Source organism: Herpailurus yagouaroundi, unplaced genomic scaffold, assembly GCF_014898765.1.
Source record: "Herpailurus yagouaroundi ecotype Mexico unplaced genomic scaffold, PumYag 141, whole genome shotgun sequence".
Classification (NCBI taxonomy): domain Eukaryota; kingdom Metazoa; phylum Chordata; class Mammalia; order Carnivora; family Felidae; genus Herpailurus; species Herpailurus yagouaroundi.
In genome coordinates, this window is record NW_024412396.1 from 63,556,092 (window position 1) to 63,578,512 (window position 22,421).

The window sequence follows — 22,421 nt, forward strand, 5'->3', positions numbered from 1 at the left end:
AGGAAAGGAAAACTGGAAAAAGGAGACTGCTTGTGGATGTGGAATCATAAAGTGGGGAATCAGTCAGAGGAGATACTATTTAATATCATCAGATTAAGGCTAGCTTTGCACCTGTCACCATGACAGGTATGACCTTGCAAAGGAACCCAAATTCTCAAGACCATGACCAAGGTTTCCTATAATCCTGAAGCATTTTCAGACTGTCAAAAGGCCCATTTAAAATAAGCAAAGTAATATTTTAAAATTTTAATAACAGGCATGACTTTAACTATGATTTTAACAAGAAATATTACTGATCACTTCACTTCAGTATTAAACAAATTGGAACAGTGAGAAATAATTTCCTTCCTAATCTGTCCTGTAATAAGCATGTTAAGAAAAATTTAAGTTTTACTAAAATAACGGTGATGTACAATAAGCTTCTGACATAAAAAGTGTGCCCTTTGGTAAGTTCTGACATATGTATACACCTGTGAAATCATTGCCACAAAGTAAGTGACATAGATAGCCAATCACCCTCCAAAGTTTCCTGGTGTCCCTTTGTCATCTCTACTGCCCTTCCCCAATCAACTGTCCCTCAATGAATTCCCACATTTGAGCCAGTTTATATCCCCCAGAACCTCTTGAATGAAGGGAAAGATGAGTCACCTTAAGGAAGGACCCTGAAAATTTATACTGTTACTCTTTCTCCCAGCCTTCCCCAAAGGGGCCCACAGCTTTTTAATGGAGGAACTGTACATTGGTGAGAAGGAAATAACCAGACTTCTGGGGCCTACTGGACTCTGGCTCTGAACTGGCACTAATTCCAGGAGATCCCTGTGCCCACCAGTCAGAGTAGGGGCTTATGCGGTCGTGAGTTCAAGCCCCGTATTGGGCTCCGTAGTGGCATAAAGCCTAGTTGAAAAAAAAAAAAGTTCCCACCAAGCAAATTAAAACAAACAAAAAACGTATGGGGTGCCTGGGTGGTTCAGTTGTTTTGAGCATCCAACTCTTGATTTTGGCTTGGGTCATTACCCCAGGATCGTGGGATTGGGCCCCCCATCGGACTCCATGCTCATTATAGAGCCTCCTTAAGACTCTCTCTCTCCCTCTGCCCCTCCCCACCATTCATGCACGTGTGTGCATTCTCTCTCTATGCTAAAACGAGAAAAAAAAAAGAGTAGGGATTTATGGAGATCAGGTGACCAATGGAGTTCCAGCTCCATCTCACGATGGCTTCAGTGGGTCCCGGACACCATCCTGTGGTTATTTTCCCAGTTCCAGAATGCATATTTGGAAGAGACATATTTAGCAGCTGGCACAATCCCGTATTAGTTCCCTGACCTGTGGAGTGAAGGCAATTATAGTGGGAAAGGCAAAATGGAAGCCATTAGAACTGGCTCTACCTAGAAAAATTGTAAAACCAAAAGCAGCATCACATTTCTAGGGGACTGCAGAAATTAGTGCCACCATTAGAGACTTGAAAGATGTAGCAGTGGTGATTCCTACCCATCTCCTCACCGATTTGGCCTGTACAGAAGACAGATGGATCTTGGAGATGACACTGGAGTATCATAAATTTAACCAGGTGGTGACTTCAACTGCAGTGCTGTACCCGAATGTGGCTGCATTGCTTGAGCAAATTAACACACAGCTGGTACGCAGCTACTGATCTGGCATATGTCCTTTCCCCCCCACTGTCCATAAGGCCCAACAAAAGGAGTTTCTTTCAGCTGGCAAGGCCAGCAATATACCCTCCCTGTCCTACCTCAGGGGTGTATCAACTCTCTAGCCTGATGTCATAATTTAGTTCATAAGACTCCTGATTGCCTTTCTCTTCTATAAGATACACACTGATCTGTTACATTGATGACCTTATGCTCACTGAAGCTGGTGAGCAAGAAGTAGCCACTACTCTAGACTGATTGGCAAGAGAGTGGAAAATAAATCTAACTAAAATTCAGAGGCCTTCTACTTTAGTGGTTTCTAGGGGTCTAGTGGTGTGGAGTGCATCAGATACCATTTCCAAGGTGAAGGAGAAGTTGTTGCATCTAACCCATCCTACAACCAAAAAAGATGCACAATCCCTAGTGGGCCTCTTTGGATTTTGGAGGTAACATATTCCTCGTTTGGGAGTATGGCTCCCGCCTGTTTACCAAATGACCTGAAAAGCTGCTGTTGAGGGGGGCCCAGAACAAGAGACGGCTCTGCAACAGGTCCAGGCTGCTGTTCAAGTGGCTTTGCCACTTGGGCCATATGTTCCAGCAGATTCAGTAGTCCTTGATGTGTCAGTGGTAGATACAGATGCGTTCGGAGCCTCTGGCCCCTATCAGTGAATTAGAGCACAAAGTCTTAGGATTTTGGAGCAAAACCCTGCCATCTTCTGCAGAAAACTACTCCCCTTTTGAGAAACAGCTCTTGGTCTGCTACTGGGCCTTAACAGAGACTGAACACTTAACTATGGCCCTCCAAGTTCCACTGAGACCTGAAATGCCCATCACTAATCGGGTGTTATCTGATCCATCAAGCCATAAAGTTGGGTGTGCACTGCAGCCCTCCATCATCAAATGGAAGCAGTATGCACCAGATGGGGCCTGAGCAGGCCGCGGAGGCACAGGAAGTGACATGAAAAAGTGGCCCAAATGCCCAGTCCCCACTCCTGCTACGATGCCTTCTTCCTCTCAGCCTGCATCTCTGGCCTCATGGCTTGTTCCCTAGGACAGCTGACAGAGGAAGAGAAGACTCAGGGTCTCGTTTACAGACTGTTCTGCATGACATGAAGGCACCGCCTGAGAGGGCCAGCTGCAGTGCTACACACCCCCGAAGGACATGCTGAAGGGAGATCCTCCCAGTAGGAAGAGCACGGGCAGTGTACCCGGATGTTCATTTTGTGTGGGAGGAGAAATGGCTGGACATCCAACTTTATATTGATTGATGGGCAGTGGCCAATGGTTTGGCTGGATGGTCAGGGACTTGGAAGAAACAAGATTGGAATACTGAGGACAAGGAAGTCTGGTTGACCAAGATATCTGGGGAAGAGGCATGTGGATAGACCTCTCTGAATGGGGAGGAAAAAATGTGACGATATCTGTGTCCTATGGGAATGCTCACCAGTAGCCTCAGCAGGGAGGATTTTAATAATGAAGTGGATAGGGTGATCTGTTGTGTAGACAGCAGTCAGTCTCTTTCTCCAGTCAACCCTGTCATCATGCAGTGGGCCATGAACAAAGTGGCCATGGTGGTAGGGAAGGTTATATGTGGGCCCAGCAATGTGGACTTCTACTCACCAAGGCTGACCCGGCTACGGCTACCGCTGAGTGCCCAATCTGCACCAACACTGACTGTCCAAGATGGCACCAATTCCCAGGGTGCTCAGCCAGTTACATGGTGGCAGGTTGATTACATGGGACTACTTCCATTACGGAAGGGGCAATGTTTCATTCTAAATAGAACAGACACTCTGGATGTGGATTTGCTTTTCCCGATGAGCTGCTTCTGCCAAAACTACCATCTGTGAACTTACAAAATGCCTTATGCGCTGTCATGGTATTCTACACAGTGTTGCTTCTAATCAAGTAACCCACCGCACAGCAAAAGAAGTGCAGCAGTGGGCCCATGCTCATGGAATTCACTGGTCTTACCAAGTTCTCCACTATCTTGGAGCAGCTGGCTTGACAGGACAGTGGAATGGCCTTTTGAAGACACAGTTACAGTGTGAGCTAGGTGGCAATATGTTGCAGGAATCTGGCAAGGTTCTCCAGAAGACTGTCAATGCTCTGAATCAACATCCAATATATTGTGCCTCTTATCCCATACCAGGATTCATGGGTCCAGAAATGATGGGGTAGAACTGGGAATGGCACCCCTCACTATTCCCCCCCAAGTGATTCACTAGCCAAGTGTGTGCTTCCTGTTCCCATGACTTTATGCTCTGCTAGTCGAGAGGTCTTAGTTCTAGGAAAAGGAATGCTTCCACCAAGAGACACATAATGATTCCACTGAGCTGGAAATTCAGACAGCCACCCAGCCACTTTGGGCTCCTAAAGCCTCTGAAGCAATCGGAGGGAGTTCTGCGCTGGTTGTGGTGAATGATCCTTGCTACCAAGGAGGAAATTGTGGACTACTACTCCCCAGGGAAAGTAAGGAAGAGTGTCTGAAATGCAGGAGATCTCTTAGGGTATGTTAGTATTACCATGTTCTGTGATTAAGGTCAATTGAAAACTACAATAACCCAATCTAGGTAGAACTACTAAAAGCCCAGATTCTTCAGGAAGGACTGTTTGGATCACCTCAGAAGGTGCTGAAGGCAAAGAGAATACAGAGCAGGTAGTAGAAGCAGGTAGTTATAAATACCAGCTATGACTCCATAACCAGTTACAGAAATGAGGACTGTAATTATTGTATTTCCTCATTTAGTTATGAATATATCTGTGTGGTTGTACGTGTGCATAAATAATTTAAATGTATATATTTGTTACAGATATGTCTTTGTTTTCTTCCCTTTCTTATTCCTTTATCATGTAAGATAAGATAAGATGTACTGACTTTATATCATGGTATTTAAGTATTGTTAATTTTTTTCACAGTATCTAAGTTAGGGGATTTCAAGAAGGGAGAATATCACTTAGGGGTTGTATGTAAGGGGTTAGTGGGTTTTGGTTGTATGAGGGATAACTGTATCACGTTAGGTGGAATTAGGACCTTGTTATTGCCTTTATGGAGACGAAGACAGTTTGAGGAGATGTGCATGGCTGCCAAACTGACGAGAGGGGGACATGTGATGGTTAATCTGAAGTGTCATTTGACCAGGCTACAGGTTGCCCAAATTAAACTTTCTGGGCATGTCTGTGAGGGTGTTTCTCAGTGACATCATCAGCATCTGAACTGGGGGACTCCAGTAAAGCAGAATCCTCTCCTCAGTGTGGATGGGCAGCAATGAATCCCTTAAAGGTCTGAGTAGAAACAAAAAGCAGAGGAAGGGAGGATTCAGTCCCCCTTGCTGCCTGCCCGCTTGACACCGGTCACTGGTCTTCTGCCACTGGACTGGGTTTTACACCATGGATTCCTCTCATTCTCAGGCCTGGCTTTCCTGGGTCTCCGGCTTGCAGATGGCAGATCATGGGACTCCTCAGCCTCTATAATCTTGCGAGCCGATTCCACATAATACGTCTCCTTTTATACATACTTGCGTGCACGTACACACACACACACACACACACACACACACACACACACACACCCTATTGGTTTTGTTCCTCTGGAGAACCCTGATACAGTCTCGCTCTTTATTTGTAGCCATTCTAGTGACTACACAGTGGTATCTCACTGTGGTTTAGTTTGCATTTCCCTAAAGACTAATGATGTTGGTCATCTTTTCACGTGCTTAGTTACCACTCATAGATCTTCTCTGCTGAACTGTTAAACTCTTTTGCCCATTTTTCAAAACAGGTTTTTTTTTTCCCCCTTGAGTTTTGAGAGTTATTTATGTATTCTGGAAGCCAGTCCTTTATCATATCCAGGATTTGTAATTTTCTCCCAGTCTGGGTTTGTCTTTCCATTCTCTTAGTTTCTTTTGAAAAGCTCATGCACGCATGTACTTAATTTTGAGGAAGCCCTATTTATCAGTGTTTTCTTTGATTGATTACACTTTTGGTGTCCTAAGAAATCTTTGCCTAACCCAAAATCACAAAGATTTTAATTTGTTTTCTTCCAGAAATTTTGTAGTTTTAGGTTTTACGTTTAGGTCTGTGATCTATTTTTAGTGAATTTTTCTATACAGTGCAAAGTATTTATTCAAGTTAATTTTTCCCCATATGATAGCCAATGGTTCTAGCATCTGTTGAAGAGACTATCTTTTTTCCACTAAATTGACGTTGTGCCTTTGTTAAAAAAAAAAAATCAGTTGCCTATATTTCTGTGATTCCATGTCTGGGCTTTGTATTTTACCGATGATTTGTCTATCTTAATATGAACACCACAGTGTCTTAATTACTGTAGCCTGCAAACCTTGAAATCAACTTTGGTCTACTTTTTCAAAGGTGATGTGGCTATTCTAGGTCCTCCACATATCTCTATGCATTTTAGGTTGTCAATTTCTGTAAGAAAAAAAAAAAAAGCCTGCTGGGATTGGGATTCTGTTGAATCTACAGATCAGTTCAGAGAGAGATCACATCTTAACTATACTGAGTAGCTCCCAAACACATGTGTGTTTATCCATACTTCGTTGAATACTTTTGGGGTACCTTCTGCAAATCTCTGGACTTCTCTCTGGACTCTGCCCTGCAAACTCTAGCTGCCTGGTCTTCCTGGACTCTCACTTCCATCTCCTCAACTCTGCCTGGGTTTCCCCTCCCTGTGCTGCAGCCTAGATACTCTCTCAAGGCAGTAAGCTGGGCAATCATAGCGCTCACCTCGTTTATTTTCCGTCACTGTGTTCACTGTCCTTCATTGCTAGATGTTCAATGTCTTCAATATTGCTGTTGCATACATTTTGCCCATTTTAAAAACTGTTTCAGGCAGGAAAGTAAATCCAGGTCCCTGTTATTCCATCTTGGTAAGGAGTGGAAGTCTCAATTTTTAATTTTTAATGTCAAATCTGTTCTCAAAGTTATAAAATTCAAGTAAAAACAGGACAAAAACATAACTAGTAATTAGTATAAAGTTTTATCACTGTTCGTTTATTTGTTCATTAACTCATTTCATTCCAAAAATATTTATTGAATTCTGCATAGTAAGCACTGTGCTAGCACGTGAGCATACAACGCTGAAGATCAAAGCCAGACATGCCCCTTGCTCTCACAGAGCTTACAATCTAGTGGGACAGACAGACATTAATCAAATAACTATGAACAAAAATGTAACACTACAATTGCGATAACTGCTATGACGGAAAAGAATAGAATAATGCTATGATAACCTATAAGAGGGTGGTTTTATGGTATTTGTTTCTACTGAGAGTATGTAGCCAGGAGTTGAAGAGATTCACTACTGTTTCTTTATTTGCAAAGAAATTACATTCAGTATACAGTGGGAAAAAAGTACCCAACAAATACAGTTCTCAATATATGATGTACTAGGTTAAGACAATATGCTAAGTGCTTTGGAGCACACAAAAATTTTGACACTATCCTTATGAGACTTAAGATCTAACTGGGCACATAAAATATAGAGAAATATAAAGGCTATGTATGTACATTCTATGTGAATATAAATGAAAATTTACCACGAACGTTATTTTGTCTATCTTCATGAAAAACATTATCTTTTCTATCAGCCTATAATTGCAGAAATTTGGTTAAGTTCCTTTGATAAAACAATATATTTATTTTATTTTGTTAAGTCTTACCTAGATATCTCAGCTTGGGAATTCTTCTCTCCATCAACAGTGAAAGGAGACGCTCCAGTTAGTAACTCATACATTAGAACACCTAAACTCCACCAGTCAACTGCCTATAAAACAACAATGTCATTTTATAGAATATGAATATATATTTCACAAGAAAAAATGAACAAAATAAAGCTATATATTTGGAAAATATTTTAACCAAGAGGTTTTGTATATAGCTTTCTGTGTAAGGAGTATGAAATTAAGCACTTGCACGAAAGACATTTAGAGGACAAATATCGAGGTATCCTCACAAAAGAATGTAAACATAGTAAAGTCAATTAAGGGGCTAAAAGTGTTTTCATTATTTCCTAAATCATTAAGTAATAGTTTCAGTTTGGTTAATTTTTTTTAAATTTCTATTTATTTTTTTAACTTTTTTTAAAGTTTATTTATTTTGAGAGAGAGAGAGTGAGTGAGTGGAACAGAGCAGAGAGAGAGGGAGACAGAGAATCCCAAGCAGGCTCTGCACTGTCAGTACAGAGCCCGATGCAGGTCTCGAACCTGTGAACGGTGAGATGATGACCTAAGCTGAAGTCAAACATGTTAAGTGAGCTACCCAGGCACCCTAATTAAAAAAAATTGTAAATTTAAAATAAATTTTAAAAATTTTAAGTAAAATCTTTACACTTATGATGGAGGGGAAAAGGGAGCATTCAGCATTATTTATTTGTTTTTGAGAGAGAGAGAGAGAGGGCACATGAGTGAGCTAGGGGCAGAGAGAGAGAGAGAGAGAGAGAGAGAGAATCCCAAAAGGTGAAGAGAGAGAGAGGGAGACGGAGAGCGGAGCCCAGAGTGATGCTCAGGCTCACCCAATGCGGGGCTCGATCTCACGAACCAAACCATGAGACCATGACCTGAGACAAAGTCAGATGCTTAACCGACTGAGCCACCCAGGCACCCCATTCAGCATTTTTATTGATTATTCTGCTCCAATAAGTATCATGAAATTCCTTGACCTTAAAGGGCAAAAACGAAAATGGTTGTTTTCATAACCACATAAATCAATTCCTCTTATAGAAACATTCACATACATCTTCATTTGTGTGAGCCATCCTTTTTTTGGGAAGCATGAAGACACTTAATACAAAATAAAAGGAGATATAAAAAAAAAAGCAATCTAAATTGGAAACCAATTTATAAATGTAGTTACCTGAACTGAGAGCATACCAAATTATATATAATTTAGGAATTTTGATATATTGCAAATTAGTTCTTTTATAATTAGGCAAATCAAGATTTCAGTAATTTCTTGAATACACAAGCTTATACCAATGAGATATTAACTGGATGCTAAAATTTTTAACTCTGCGTCCCAACTTCAGGGCAAAGGTTTCAGAGATATGATGCAAAATTTATGAACCTAGAGCTATTTTAAAGAAAATACATAACCATGACATATGAAACATGATCAGGCAGACTGCAATCATAAAAGGAACAGTGTGGAGGCAGGTACGTTGATAAGCACTTTGCATATATTGTCACACTTAATTCAACTCAAAGTTGTCAAGCTGTTCCATGAATGGGAAAGAGTATTTATTGACTAGCTCTATTCTGGACCTCAGGTATGTAGGAATTCTAGGAGGTTCTAAAAGGTTTTCTTTCCTAAAAATTGGTTACTTAGGATGGGACTAAACAAATCTGTACCCTTTAATACAGGAAAAAATAGATTTTATAACAAAACTACTCAGAATGCTTCTTCTACAATCTTCATTTTGCACTTACAAAGGCAAGTGAGGTTTTTAGAGGGCTTAGGAAAACAGACTATCTTGAATCCTTGACTATCTCCAAGGATTGTTAGTATGCTTATTTCTACTGAAGAGATAATCAACAGTCTTTTTCCTCTAAAACACTAGATACCATAATGTGTTCACGTATACAAAGCAAAAGAGAGAAAACAATGAACGTAAGACAACACTAGAAAGAGGGCTCTGTTGAAGAGACTGTACTCAAGTTATTAACTAGGATTCTTACTGTACATTTTATAGAGATATATAAAGAAGTACAGAACATACCTTATCATGTCCTGAATCTCCCCCTCTGACAATGTCTGGTGCCATGTATTCGATAGTTCCACAAAAGGAATATGCTCTTTCACCCTTAAGCAATCAAACAAACAAAAAGGCATTTGATTTCAAACTAGTCTGACAAGTGACAAAAAGGAAAGTTAATACTACATGTTACTGGTCAAGATAAACCACAGTAGCAAAGTAGTGGTAGAATCTGCTTGACAGACTCTCCGCCGCTTCTCACCAGGACAGATCATCACCTGTATAGTCAGTCCTGGGTGAATGTCCTGTTGAAAGACTTTGATGCCTGAAAATCTACCACCATCCATCCACCCATCCATCCACCCACCCACCCATCCAGCCGCCCATCCATCCATTCATCTATCTGTTCTTCTTTGCTGTATGTACGTATATTTCAATTAGTGGTTTCTTGTATGATTCTCTTTGTAAAACTTCAAATAGTCCTAGTAGGGTACCAAGAACTGTCTAATACTTTACTACTTTATTTCCAGATCAGCAACATTGAGAAAACACTGCGAAACCTTAAGGAAAAAAAAAAAAAAAAAAAAAAGACAGAGACCAAATGCTAAGAAGGGAATAGGGAGCCCAGAGATGAAAAATGATGAAAAAAATTCTTCCTACCTTATTTTTTCTAGGTTTGGCACTGCCAATCATATGCTCAGTAATGATGAGCGGAAGTATTTTTATAAAAAGACTGTCCTTAAAGACAGTTATTTCTCTTTTGTAGGGCTTTAAAAAGGTCTAGATTTGAAAACTAAATTTTTTAATGGATCAACTGTGTCATATGACTCATCCCAATGAAACAGAAGAAATATCTAAATTATTATACAGATATATAAAATAAAAAAAAGAACTCCTCTTTAATGGGACACAATTAATATGGCTGTACCTGAAACATTTTAAGGCACTTTGGTGCCATTAAAATATTTTAAAAAACTAAAGGAAGCTTTTCAATTTGTACTTTATTCTTCCTCCATCAGTAAGATTTTGAGATATAGGCATTCTTCTTATTTGCCAATTTCAAATGTAAAGAACATTACTCTAGCAATGTTACAGAATCAGCAGAAGTTCTCTATTTGTGTAAAGTTAAGCTCAAAGACAATACATGTAATGAATTGATATAAACACTTTAGTACCAAATATATTAAAACTACTTAATTGTAATTATATTAGATGGTTTAAGATTCATTTCTTTCTTTTTTATACTACATATGCTGAAAGATTACTATTCCTGAGTATAACAAAAAGAAATAATTTACTTATGCTTAGATCTGCAGAAAATTTTTTTTGTTACCTGGCAGAATATTGTCAATAAGTAGCTAATATAAACCATATATCAAGTATCATTATCTCTCTGCTTCATCATTACAGTACCAAATGCAAATTTTGTATCAAACTATAGAAAAATTAAAGCTAAATAAAATTGATTCCATTTAATTTACATATAAAAAGTAATGAATAATTGTAAACTTTGTTAGACATGCTTAGAAAAAATGTGTATATTAAGAAGCATTCATCTGTTCCCTGACTTATTTAAAAAGAAATACTACAAAATTACTCTTAAAAAAAATCCAAACTTCATAAAACCAGTGTTTTTAGTTAATACGCTATTTAGTATACAACAGCCTTTTTTTGGGTGAGCAAAAATCACTGTGTAGTTGACATAAAGAAACACGAAAATTACTGAATCATTGTATTTATCATTTGATCTCATCTAAGAAATACCTTTAAACCATTATATCCTAAATCAAGTTTAGATATCCTGAAAAAAATATAAATAATACTCCAAACTGTTTTATGAGTAAAAAGAATGAGTTTGATTTATTGCTTCTCTAGATTTTATTTATTTAGAAAACTAGTCTTTTTAGCAAATATAAACTTTCACTGCCATTAATAGGCAGCTCCATGTCACAAACCATTTTGAAATCATGCACTTTTCCTTCTAAGTATGAGACAATGATTCAATTTTACAGTTATGAAAATATACACTCTCTTCTTCAAAATACTAGATATTCATGAAGTTTAGTGTTCAAAGGGTATAAGGCACATAGATCTTACTGATGAATGCCAGAAAGGTCTGACAGTCACGCCCACTTCTCATGTTTTACTTTCTCTGGCAATGAGAACTACGCAGCTCAGCTCTTGAAGGTCTCAACAGAGAGGAAGCTCAGAACCATATTACGTGCTCAAAGATATCTCATCCAACCTTCTCCGTATGAGTTTTGAGCTCCCTTTAAATCACTTTAGCTTCTCTGTTTTGTGTTTATTTGTTTGGGGGTGGTGGGTAGTGGAGGGGAGTAGGCAGTATCTACATTAATAAATAATTAATAATTACCTATTTGATCGAAATTCTAGGAGACAGAAAAATTAAAGCTTAAGTTTTGGGAAGTTCCAGTTACTGAGAAACAAGAGTGAAAAGCATCAGGAAAAGCATTTCTTAAGTTTCTCTGTTATTTTAAAACATTGCCATTTTAGCCTCTTGCAGTTCTGTATCTGCTTCCTCTTCCTCTGCCCCAATGGTAGTGTTACTCCCTCTGGGTTTTAAGTTTTAGTGTGTCAGCCTTGATTTCCTGAGAGTTTATCTTCTATGTGCAAAAATATCCCCAACTTACTTTTGAATTTGTATTTATCTGCTTAGGAAGATGCACGTTATCTGGAAAGTATACAGAATGCCTTTCAAATAATTCTACCAAGGAGATAAACTGATGAGGTATGACAGAGGAAGGTCTGCTGTGGGGGCAGAAAAGAATCCTAGGTAATATTTTATGAACTATGGTTTTATAAGGCTAGGATAACATAACTAAATTCTATTCATTACCATTTGTTCAAAATATCTTTACAGTACTATTTTAATATTTTAAAAAATATCTTTACAAGGCAATCAACCTATTTAGCATTTAGGTCCACATTATTTTATAAATAATATTATTGATTAAAGCGAGCACAGAGTTAAGAGATCGTGAATGAGAATGTACTTAGATGTAAATATGGTTAAAGCAGTGTGCGTGTACCATCTGGCAGATAAGACAGGGTGTTCTTGCGCTTAAGTGACCAGCTGATCAAGGAGGTTCCACTGTCTCTTGGAGAGAAAGATCAGATAGCACTGGATAACAAAACAAAACAAAACAAAACAAAACAAAACAAAACAACTGGCTCCCTTCTAAGAAAAAATCCAAATATAAACTTAAGTGCCAAATTCTTAGGCATTTCTCAATAAACACTAGATTAAATCATTCTTAGCTTTTATTTGCCAATGTTTTATCCTGATCTTCTTTGCTTATGATAAATTTATAAATGCAAAATTACCAATGAAAAGTCTCATCCCCATCCTGTATTTTCTCCCATCCTAATTTTGTCAAATCTTACAATAAATATCTAGAAATGTTTAATTTTAATTTTTAGTTTTTTAACGTTTATCATCGAGACACAGAGAGACACAGAGCGTGAGCAGGGGAGAGGCAGAGAGTGGAGGAGACACAGAATCCGAAGCAGGCTCCAGGCTCTGAGCCGTCAGCACAGAGCCTGTTGCGGGGCTTGAACTTAGAAACTGCGAGATCATGGCCTGAGGCGAAGTTGGACGCTTAACTGACTGAGCCACCCAGGTGCCCCTGGAAATGTTTGATTTTTAAAAAGAAGTAAATATTGCATTGCTAATCATCTAAGACTGTGCTCATGAGAAAGAGAGGGGAATCCCTAGACGCAAGCCACGAAGAGGGTGCCAAAAACCAGTGAGGTAGATATATGACCTGTGCTACAGCTGCAAAGGGAGGGCCTTTAGCTTAGAAAACAAATAAGCCCCTTTTGAAATCAAATCCCAAGGCTTCTGCCTCTTGTAGACTTGAGGCCTGAATTTACTCTCCCCTCCTGGGTATGAGGAAGTGAGAAAATCTGGTCCAACGTGGTAATACTCTGGAACACATGACAGAACCAGACAAATTCCCACAATCCAGCTGGCCCAGGGTTCACACAGATAAAAGCCCTGGAGTCTCAAAATTATTAAATAAGTGAACTAGACTCCCCAAACAGAAGGATTACTTGAAACACTAGAACAACATTCTATAAAAGACTAGTATATTGTAAAAGATGAAAGACATAAAGAAGGAAAATACCTATAAAATAATGTAGCGGCATAAAAAAGATGAGAAAGATATGAAAAGGAAGCAAACATTAACTATATAAATGAAAAAAATGTACTAATGCACACAGGCTGATTAAACAAAGTAGACACAAATAAAGAGAGAATCTGAAAACCAGAAGATACACTTGAGAAAATATTGCAAAAGACCCAAGCAGACTAAATAAAAATGTATCCATGGGTGGCAAATTCCCATTCTTGAGTGATGGTTGTTAAGTGTTTGCCTTATAAAAATTCCTTAACCCATACATTTATTTTGCTTTTGTTTTTACATGTTTTATTTTAAAATAAAAACATAAACTAGTCCATGAGTAGATATAGTCCATGACAGCTAAATTAACAATGAATTTGCAGTGCAAAATAAAGGCATTTTATTTGGGAAACTCTTTATCTCTCCTTCTATTCCGAATGGCAGCCTTGCTGGATAAAGAATTCTTGGCTGCATATTTTTCCTACTTAGCACGTTGACTATATTCTGCCACTCCCTTCTTGCCTGCCAAGTTCCTGGGGACAGATCTGCTGTGAACCTGATCTGTCTTTCCTTGTAGGTTAAGGACTTTTTTTTCCCTTGCTGTTTTCAGTATTCTTTCTTTGTCTGTGTATTTTGTGAATTTGACTTTGATATGCTTTGGCAGTGGTCAGCTTTTGTTGAATTTTAAGGGAGCTCTCTGTGCTTCTTGCATTTTGATGTCTGTGTCCTTCTCCAGATTAGGGAAGTTCTCAGCTATAACTTGTTCGAAGAAACCTTCTGCTTCTTTTTCTCTCTCTTCATTTTCTGGGATTCCTAGAATATGAATGTCATTCTGTTTCAGTAAGTCACTGAGTTCCCTAATACCTTCATGATCCATCACTTTTCTTTCCCTTTTCTTTTCAGCTTCATTATTTGCCAAAATTTTATCTTCTTTATCACTCATTTGCTCCTCTACTTTGTCCATCCTTGTTTTTACGGACTCCATTTGGGTTTGCATCTCACAGCAGTTTTAATTTTGGCATAACTAGATTTTAGTTCTTTTATCTCTGCAGAAAGGGATTCTCTAGTGTTTTCTATGCTTTTCTCAAGCCCAGCTAGTATGCTTATAACTGTTGTTTTAAATTCTAGTTCAGACATATTATATCTGTAGTGATTAAATCTCTGGTTGTGAGATCTACTTCCTCTTCTTTCTTTTGGGGTGAATTTCTCCATCTTTTCATTTTGTCCAGAAAAGAAAAGAAGAAAACACACACACACACACACACACACAAACACACACACACACACACACACACACACACACACACACACACACAACAAAGAAAAAAGCAAAAAAAAAAAAGTAAGAAAACCAAAAAAACAAAAAAACACTAGGTCCTGGGTGTGTTCTGGTCTGCTGGTTAAAAGAATCTAGATCCTAAATTAAATTAAATTAAATTAAAATTAAAACCATATATAAAATATTTTTAAAATAATAAACAATTTTAAAAGGAATTAAAAAAAAGAAATGGAAAAAATAAAGAAAGCAAATAAAAAGGAAGCTAGATTTGAATTCCCGTAGTAGACTTGGTACAAGCTAGTTGTTTGTGCTGGTCCTTCTGGTGGAGGTGCCTGTCGCACTGATTCTCATGTGAACTTGCCCTAGTGTAGACGCACCTCCAAAGTGCAGGGGGGTGAGACTTGGTAGAAGTGGCTCCAGCCTCTACTATGTGGCACAGTTTTGCTCCCTGAAGGCTTTCAGTGCTGATGAGGGGAGATGAATGTGGCAGCACCCTGGTCTCTAGCCCTGGAGCTGAACATTCGCACCCCCACTCCTCAGGTCACCCTCACAGAAGAGCAATCAATATCCCTCAGCTGTCGCCAGTTGCCATCACAACCCTCTGTTCACCCGGCCTGTGTCCGAGCTTTTTCATCTCAGGTGCGCAACTGAGTTTCAAAATCTAAATTTTGGGGACTTCGCAGCACAGACCCACACTGTTCCTCTGGGTGATCATCTTGTCATGCTTTTGCAGTTTGCTGGATGTGCAAGGAAAGTGGCTGCACAGGGGTTCAGACTTTATGGCAAAACAGAGCAAAAAGCCAGCACTCCAGCTCCCTGCCCTCAACAGAACCCCCTGCCCTCCCCACCCCCCACTCCTATGCCTGGAAACAGTGCAGCATGTTGGTGCCACCCTTTCTTCTTGAGACCCAGGGGACCCTCAGTACATGCTGTCATTCCTGGGACTCCACCCCACTAAGCACCTTTAAGCCACGCATGTCCCCGATGGTAGTGGACTTCTAAAAGTTCCAATTTTCCACTCCCTTGCTTATAATACTTTGCGGTAGCATCCATAAGCAGGCTCCCTCCCCACCACCTTACCCACAGTTATATCTCCCCCAAGTCAACTCTCTGCACCTCCTACCTTCCAAAACGTGGTTGCTTTTCTACTTGTAGACTTGCAGTTTTTGTTCTCTCAGACCTCCAATTGATTTCTTGGGTGTTCAGAATGATTTGCTAACTGTCTAGCTGTGTTTGAGGGACGAGACAAGCTTAGGATCCTCCTACTCCTCCACCATCTTAACTTCCCCATAAAGGCATTTTAAAACAAAGAGAATTTACTATTCATTAATCCTTGTTAAAAAGACCCCTTAAAGATGCAGTTCAGCAATAAACTGAACTCACAAGAAAAGAGTTAAGTTATAAGAAGCAATAGTGAACAGAGAAAACAGGTAAACATGTGAGAAAATCTAAACAAGTAGTGAATTTATAAAATGAAAATTACACAATAATGATTAATTTGGCGGAATATAATACAAGGTAGGGCTAAATACTAAGTAACAATAATACAGAAAATGAAATGGATAATTGATGTTAAAACACTCCATGTTCTTGTAGTGGTCATGACAATTATAGACATAATTGTTAAGTCAGTATATAAGTTAATAGAACAGATATAACTTCTAGACCATTAGGGAGAAATGAAACAAAGAAATCCTAATAATCTAAATAGGAAAGGAGGGGGAGAAAGCAAAGAGAAATTGTGATAAAGAGAAACACATAGCAAGATAAGAGAAATAAGTAAAAATATATCAGTAATCATAATATACAGATTTAACTCACCAGTTAAAAGATAGAAACTCTCTGGATCAAAAACAAAATCCAGCTATATGTTATTTACAAAAGGCACACCTAAAACATAATGACAAAGAAATATTGAAAGTAAAGAGATGGAAAAAGATATATCAGACCAGCACTAGCCAACAGAAAGCTGGAGTATTTTATTAATAGCAAGAAAATAAACTTTAAGGCAAAAGGGATTATTAAAATTAGGTAGAGTCATTGAATAATAATAAAAGGAACATTTCACTAGGAAAATAATACTATCCCAAACCTCAATATACTCAACATTTGTTGAAAAGCCTTAAAAAGCAAAAATGGAGAGATGTTTAAGAAGAAATGGACAAATCCACAACCATAGCAGGCATTTTAACATATCTTTTTTATAACTGACTAATCAAGCAGGAAAGTAATTAGTGAAGCTATAGAAGATTTACATGATGTTCCTGAGAATACCCCAAACTTTATATGTAATAGTTAGAGAATACACATTCTTTTCAGGTATATATGTCATATTTATAGAAATTAACCACGTAATAGATCACAAAGCAAATCTCTAATTCTACAGAAATAAAATCATATATATTTTGTTCTCCATACAGAAAGCAATAAAATTAGAACTCATTTACAAAAAGACAACCAAAAATTCCTATATATTTGAAAACCTAAAAACCCATTTCTAAATAATTCATGGCCCAAAGGAAAAAAAAAAACCCACAATGAATATTAGACTATTTCAATAACAATAAATACCTTATATATCAGAACTGGTGAGATATATCTAAAAGTTGTTCTTAGAAATTATCTCATTAAAAATGAAAAGATGAAATATAGTGAGCTGGAGGTCTGACTCAAAAGTTTAGAAAAAGAATATGAACGCAACACTTGAAAAGTAAAAGGAACAAAGGAACATCATCAAAGAAATAGAAAAAAATGAGAAACTTGACAAAAGCTGTTTTTTGGAAGAGATTAAAACAGACAAATTTCTAGCAAACTGATCAAGAAAAAAGAGAAAAGTTATAGATCAATAAAAAGGAAACTTTACTATACTCACAACAGAGATTAAAATATAAGTGAATCCTATGAACAAATGATACCAAGGAATTTAAAAAGAAAAAAGATAACATTTTTCTATAAAAATACAACTTACCAGAGTTGACTGAAGAAGAAATTGAAAACCATATACAATTATACATATTTTTAAAACATTAAATAAGTATTTGAAAAGCTACTCACACTCGGGGCGGGGGGAGAAAAAAAATACACTCTGATAGCTATACATGTGCAGTAAGAGGAAATATTAAGAGAAATATGATTTCTATCTGTATATATGATTCTAAATTCATTTCATGATGTTGGTATATAATCTTGATACCAAAATCAGACAAATGTAATATTAGAAAATTATACGTCAACTGGAAAATAAAGTCCAAAATAAAATATTAGCAAACAAGATCCAGCAAAGTGTAAAAAAAAAATAATAAAATATAGAAAGTAAAGTTTTTTCCAAGAATTGAAAGATGGCTTAACACTCAACAACATAAAGTTATTAATATAACTCACAACACTAGGTGATTAAAGAGAAAAACTGTAAGAATTTCTTTATATCAATAAACAATTAGAAACTGAGAATTCATCTACTAAAACCCTAGAGTAAACACCATACTAAATTGTAAAACCTAAGACACATAGCCTTAAAGTAAACAAGCAAGAATACACACGAATAAAAGGGCAATAAAACCAAACCAAACCATCCATTCACAAATACACAGAATAAAAATAATGAGAATCACAAAGATATAAAACCATCATTACTGACAAACAGTGGTTCTGATTTTCTCTTAATATAGTCATATACTTAAAAAATCCAAGTGAATCTGTAAGTTACTGGAATATGAATTCAGCAACATTGCTTTGTACAAGATCAACATTCCTGTAGTGCCAAAAAACCCCATATTCTTATTTTTGTAAACTGGAATAAAACTTATAAAGTTAATAGAAATGAATCTAATGATATAAGTACAAGCATTACACAGGAAGTTATAAAGTATTATTAAAAGAAATAAAAGATAATAACTGGGAAGGTAGGACTATTTATTTGTGGTAATTAATCAGAAGATTCACTATCCAAAGATCACAGTTATTTCCGAATTAATTTATCAGTTTAATTCTATAATTCGCATGGAGGAACAAAAGACCAAGAATAGAGAATACAGAGAAGAGAGTGAAGGAAGGTCAGATGAAAGGAGGAGAGAATGGCAGGGTAAGAGTGAAGAAGAGAAAGATCTCACCTTTCCAGATTTAAGACTTACTATAAAGTCATGGCCTTTAAGATTTTTTATTTTGACTCAGAGAGAAGCAACCAGAAGAATGAAACTGAGTAAAGAGAAACAGAACAGAAATAGACTCACAGGCATGTATAGGAATTTGGCATATGACAGAAGGTACCTTTCAAATCAGCAGGGAAAAGATTAACTGACCATTCACTGATCGTGAACTATCAACTGGATTATCTATAAAAAGAGATAAAATAATATCCCCACTTTGTTTTATATTCAGACATTAATTCCTATTAAATTAACATTTTAATGTGCTCATTTTTAAAAGAAAATAAAAGCAAATATCTTAGTGCACTGAGATAAAAAGAGATTGTTTTTAAAAATTCAAAGAAATCAACAACCCAATTTACACCTCAAGGAACTAGAAAAAGAAAAACTAAAAGCAGTGGGAAAATAAATAAGTACAGCACAAAGAAATGAAACAAGAATAGAAAAACAATAGAAAAAAACTAACAAAACTAAGAGATGGTTTTTTGAAAATATCAACAAGACTGACAAACTCTTAGCTACATTAAAAAAAATATTCAAATAAGTAAAATCAGAAATGAAAGAGAAGACATAAGAAAATGAAAGAGAAGACATAAGAAGCTACTATTGGGGTGCCTGGGTGTCTCAGTCAGTAAAGTGTCTGACTCTTGATTTTGGTTCATGGTTGTGGGATTGAGCCCCAAATTGGGCTCTGTGATGGGCATGGAGCCTGCTTGGGGTTCTCTCTCTCTCTCTCTCTCTCTCTCTCTCTCTCTCCCCCACTCATGCTCTTTCCTTCTCTCTCTCTAAAATAAAGGAGGTAAAAATTTTAAAAAAAGAAATAACTATGAACAATTATACACCAACAAATTGGATAATCTAGAATGGATAAATTCCTAGAAACATAATTTATCAAGACTGAATCATAGAGAAATAGAAAGTTCTGAACAGAACCATGATCAGTAAGGAGATTAAATCAGTAATCAAACACCCTTCCCCCACCCACCTCCCTCCCCGAATAAGCTCAGGACCAGATGGCTTGAAGGAAAATTCTAAAAAACATTTAAAGAATGTCCTCACTTTTTCAAAAAACTGAAGAACATACTTTTAAACTCATCAGATGAGGCCAGCATTACTCTGATACCAAAGCCAGCAAAAGATAACTGCAAGAAAAGAAAACTACAGCCTTCTATTTCTGGTGAAAACTGATACAAAAATCCTAACAAAATATTAGCAAACCAAATTCAACAGCACACTAAAAGGTCTATGTAACATGATCAAGTGAGGTTTATTCCTGGAATGCAAGGATGGTTCAAGATTTGAAAGTTAATCAATATAATACACCACATTAACAGAATGAAGAACAGAAGAACAGAATGAAGAAAAATTCAAGTGATGCAGAAACAGCATATGAGGGGCACCTGGGTGGCTCAGTCAGTAGAGCATCCAACTCTTGATTTTGGCTCAGGTCATGATCTCATGGTTTCGTGAGTTTGAGCCCTGCATCAAGGCTTCAGTGCAGAGTCTGCTTAAGATTCTCTCCCTCTCTCTGCTCCCCCCTCCCCCCGCCATTCACACTCTCTGTCTCTCTCAGGATACATAAATAAACTTAAAAAAAACACTCAGCAACAAAGTAGGAATAGAAAGAAACTACCTCAACATAGTAAAGACCGTATATGAAAAGCCCACAGCAAACATCCATACTCAATGATGAAAAATGGAAATTTCCTCTAAGATCAGCAACAAAGTAAGGATGGTCCCTCTTACCACTTCTATTTCATACAGCACTGGAAGTCCAATCCAGAGCAATTAGGCAAGAAAAAGAAATAAAAGACATCCAAATTGGAAAGGAGAAAGTAAAATTATCTCTGCTTGTAGATGATATAATCTTATATGTAGAAAACCCTAAAGATTACACACACACACACACACACACACACACAATTAGAATAAGTACATATAGCAAAGTTACAGGACAGAAGATCAACATACTAAAATCAGTTGCATTTCTTTACACTAACAATGAACAATCTAAAAAAAAATCCCATTTAAAATAGCATCAAAAATAACAAAATGCTTAGAAATTAATACAACCAGTAAGTCAAAAGACCTGACAGTGAACATTACAAAATACTGTGAAAGGAATTAAAGAAGATAGAAATAAAAAGAAAGACATCCCCTGCTTGTGAATTGGAAGACATAATATTGTGAAAATGTCCATACTACCCAGAATAATCTAAAGATTCAATGTAACTCCTATCAAAATCCCAATGGCATTTTTTTTGTAAAAATTAAGAAAAATCTTAAAATTCATATGGAATCTCAAGGAACCCTGAATAGCCAAAATAATCTTGAGAAAGAAAGAAAAGTTGGCAGTCACACTTCCTGATTTCAAAACATATTTCAAAGTTACAGTAAATAATACATCTTTGTAGTGGAATTAAGACAAATACATAGAGCAATGGAAAAAACACAGAGCCCAGAAATAAACCTTACAGTGCATATGGTCAAGACCACACGTGAACAAAGGATGGTCTCTTCAACAAATGATGCTGGGAAAACTGGAAAGCCACATGCAAAAGGATGAAGTTGGGCCCTTACTTTACACCAAATACAAAAGTTAACTCAAAAAAGACTAAAGACCTAAATGTAAAATCTAAAACTATAAAACTCCTAGAAGAAAAAACAAGTTTCATGACACTGGATTTGGCAACGATTTCTCGGATATGATACCAAAAGGACAAGCACAAAAGCTGACAAATGGGACAATATCAAAATTAAAAGCTTCCTTGCATCGAAGGAAACAAAGTGAAAAGACAACCTATAGAATGGGAGAGAAAATTTTCAAATCACATATCTGATAAGTGGTTAATATCCAGAATATATAAAGAACTACAACTAAACAACAACAAAAAGTAAATAATCTGATTTTAAAAATGCAAAGAGGGGTGCCTGGATGGCTCAGCCAATTAACTGTCTAACTCTTGATTTTGGCTCAGGTCATGATCTCATGGTTCATGAGTTCAAGCCTCACATCAGGCTCTGTCTGCACCGACAGTGTGGAGCCTGCTTGAGATTCTCTCTCTCCTCTCTCTCTGCTCCTCCTCACTCCCCCCTCCTCTCAAAATAAATAAATAAACTTAAAGAAAATAGGCAAAGAATTTCAGCATTCTTCCAAAGATGATATACAAATGGTCAAAAAGCATACGAAAAGATGCTCAACATCACTCATTGCATCATTAATGCAAATAAAAACTACAATGAACTATCATGTACTTCATGCTCATTAGGAGGGCTGCCATCAGAAAAGCAGAAATAATAAATACAGGTGAGAATGTGGAGAAACTGGAACCCTTGCACACAGTTGGTAGGAATGTAAAATGGTGCAGCCGCTATGGGACACATTATGGACATTCCTCAAAAAATTAAAAATAAAATTATCATGAGGGAAAATAAATAAAATGTTATAATCATATGATCCACCAGTCCTACTTCAGGATATATATCTAAAATAACTGG

At 37.2% G+C, this 22,421-nt stretch overlaps 1 protein-coding gene across 11 annotated transcripts in view; it reads right to left on the reverse strand.

Annotated features, from left to right (window-relative positions):
- Window positions 1–22,421, reverse strand: part of RPS6KA5 (ribosomal protein S6 kinase A5) — a 182,455-nt gene that overhangs the window by 44,044 nt on the left and 115,990 nt on the right. For 9 of the 11 annotated variants that reach the window (XR_005791137.1, XR_005791136.1, XM_040478006.1 and 6 more), the window contains 2 exons: window positions 9,379–9,462; window positions 7,325–7,428 (listed from right to left, as the gene is read on the reverse strand). Coding sequence is in view for 8 of the 11 variants with exons in the window: in XM_040478006.1 (XP_040333940.1) it covers window positions 7,325–7,428; window positions 9,379–9,462 (188 nt within the window). In the remaining 3 variants the exon portion in view is untranslated. Of the gene's footprint in view, window positions 1–6,389; window positions 6,557–7,324; window positions 7,429–9,378; window positions 9,463–16,599; window positions 16,675–22,421 lie in introns of those variants that run through there. The other 2 variants (XM_040478013.1, XM_040478014.1) reach the window with 2 other exon arrangements.